The 2,979-nt window shown below is 46.8% G+C and overlaps 1 protein-coding gene across 1 annotated transcript; it reads left to right on the forward strand.

The window, feature by feature from the left end:
- The first annotated feature begins 665 nt into the window (after positions 1 to 665).
- LOC110033048 (probable xyloglucan galactosyltransferase GT19) lies at positions 666 to 2,979 on the forward strand. The gene is given in 3 exon segments (XM_020736899.1): positions 666 to 2,187; positions 2,189 to 2,602; positions 2,693 to 2,979. Coding segments are annotated over 2 exon segments (1,383 nt in total). The 5' UTR covers positions 666 to 1,191; the 3' UTR covers positions 2,576 to 2,602; positions 2,693 to 2,979.

Here is a 2,979-nt window from a genome sequence, read left to right on the forward strand (position 1 = left end):
TGTAAGTAAATGAGAATATTATGGTACGTGAGTAATTTTTCCCCCTACTTTTCATGAAATTGGTGATATTCGGAGTCTGTTTTGCATGTTGCATGTATAAGGTACACAACTATGTCCGCCTCTAGCTTGCATGTAAAGCTAGGTATGTTGTTTGCACCTAGTATATGCTAGGTATGTTGTTTGAACCTAGTATGGTTTGCTTTATGATATATTCCCTATACTTGTATTGCATGCTTAACTGTATGATAAGGACAATCTATTATATGCCTTACTTTTAGATGATTTTGTTGGCATCATGAATAATGTATTCTTTAGGCACTGTTGCCTTTGGTTGGCTTGAAGTAGTTCCTTTAAGCAGTTTACACGCATACCACATAAATTCTTGTATATTTACATGTTCAAAACATAAACTTCTATTTTTACATACATGTTGCCTCTTGGATGAAAAGACATATTTCACTTTTAAAGTCATTTTGAAGAATTTTAAGAATTTTGAAGTTGTAATTCCAATTACAGGTTTAACATAATTTTTTTATTACAAATAAGGGATGTACCATTTGCTAAATTGTTTAGCCAGAGTTTTGTACCATTTGCTAAATTGTTTAGGAAGAACAGATTCTGCTGCACAGATTATATAATGAAAAAAAATCCAAATAAGCTGTTTACAAAACACACTAACCAAACAGCTAAACTGTTTATTCAGAACATGGGCAAAATGATCAATTTTTCACAATCAGCTGTTTTTCATAAGCGTCAACCAAACAGCCAGATAGGTTATCCGGATCAGCTGCTCATCAGCAGATTATCAGGATAAGCTGCTTATCAGCAGAAGCTGGATAAGCTGCAGCTGCCCCAAACAGACCCTAATTTTTATTCACAAGAGAGTTTTTAGCGTAATGCATATTGACCCCTTATAGCCATGTATGTCTCTACGGTTATGAACCCTAGCGGAGGCCGGCTCTCCACCGCACGTTGCACTCTCCTCGCGCACTCGCTCAGCCCAATCTTCTGCCCAAAATCTAAAAAATTGGGAAGTTTCTGCATAGATCTATCTTCTCCTAAACAATTTTAGAAGAAAAGCAGATTTCCACTCCCATCACCGCAGATTCGATAGATCCCTGGTTGAATATATGAGAGCTAGAGACCGTGAATCTCAGCTTGGTTTCCCCTTCGTCGCTTCTTCTTCCCGACATGAAAGTCCGGTTTTCTTCATCCTCCATCGCCGTCTTTTCATTTCTTATATGTTCCTTTCTTGTAGCATTGACTGCATCGCCTGCACTCGCCAGATCCATTCCCAAAAAAAATGGTCTTGGAAGTAAAGGAAATGAAAACGAGAAGAAGGCTGACGAGGAGTGTGAGGGTCGATGGATTCACATCCGGGAGTTGCCGGCGCAGTTTAATACAGAGCTCCTCAGCAGCTGCAAATCCTTCCCAATATTCACCGACGACTTCTGCCCCTTCCTCGCCAACCATGGACTTGGCCCCCGCACCCACAACCGCTCCCTCTCCTGGTACCGCACCGACTCCCACTACCTCGAGCCCTTCTTCCACCGCCGCCTCAACGAATACCCCTGCCTTACCGCCGACCACGCCCGCGCGAACGCCATCTTCGTCCCCTACTATACATCTCTTGACGCCCTCCCTTACCTGTACTCCCCGCATCTCTACAACGATTCTGCACAGCACGGCCTCAACCTCCATCGCTTCCTTGTCGATGACGATAATCCCCAGATCTGGGCTCGCCGCTCAGGCCATGACCATTTCCTCGTGATTGCCCGCCCAGCCTGGGACTTTTCGCAGGATCCAGCCTCCTACCCTCCTTCTTGGGGCACGTCCTTCCTCCACCTCCCTGCCTTTCTCAACCTCACCGTCCTCACCGTTGAATCTCGCCCAGATCCATGGCAGGAGCACGCCATCCCCCACCCAACCTCTTTTCATCCAGCCACTCTCGATCGACTCGAATCCTGGATTGACCGCGCAAGCCGCTCCCCCCCCCCCCCCCCCCTCCCTTTCCCCCGCGGGGGGGGGCGGGGGGGGGGCGCCCGTATCCGAGCGGAATGCGAGAACCGCACCGATGTCTGTCAGATCGTCGATTGCTCGGACGGCGCCTGCTCCCACGACCCGATTCGTTACATGGTGCCAATGCTCCGCTCGCGATTCTGCTTACAGCCACCTGGCGATACCCCAACACACACGACGCTCGACGTTCGACGCCATCATCGCCGGCTGCATCCCAGTTTTCTTCGAGGAGATCTCGGCGAGGTTGCAGTACAGATGGCATCTACCGCCAGATGACTATGAGAAGTTCTCAGTATTTATTCCGAAAGAGGAGGTTGTGTTCGGTGGCGTCCACGTAGCCGACGTGCTGGAGGGGGTCAGCGACAAGGATGTGCGGCGGATGCGGCGGAAAGTACTGGAGCTTGCGCCTCGTGTGATGTATCGCCGACATGGCAGCTCGGCCGGTCTCCGTTCAAGGAAGGATGCGTTTGATGTTGCGATTGATGGCGTGCTCCGCCGCATCAAGTTGCGAAGCGGGTCGGGGGAGCCGCTTCTATTCGACGATGACAAGCTCTAGTTCATGGACGGCTTGGTTGAATTAAAGGTATAGTTTTTTGTTTTTTTCGTTTTGTATATTTATATTTACTGATTTCTTGGCATTGTTTCGCCCACTATTGTTTAATTATATGAGAAGGAATATTATATGTGAACATGGATATGAAGTTGAGCAGTGCGCAGAGGAGTACAGTGCGAAGTTAGAGAAAGATCTGAAGCTTATATGAAGTTGAGAACAGACGAGAGAGATACAGGTGTAATGAGCTCAGAAAGGAGAAGGGAAAGCCATCATGGCAGCTTGTCTTGGAACAATTTGATGTTGTTCTTCTAAAGACTCTGCTAGTTTCAACAATTTGTTGATGTTCTCGCAGAGCATTTCATGATTAAAAAAAAAAAAGGATAATGTCTCAAAATTGGAAAGTATTT

The sequence above is a fragment of the Phalaenopsis equestris genome, unplaced genomic scaffold (assembly GCF_001263595.1).
Source record: "Phalaenopsis equestris unplaced genomic scaffold, ASM126359v1 Scaffold001081, whole genome shotgun sequence".
Classification (NCBI taxonomy): domain Eukaryota; kingdom Viridiplantae; phylum Streptophyta; class Magnoliopsida; order Asparagales; family Orchidaceae; genus Phalaenopsis; species Phalaenopsis equestris.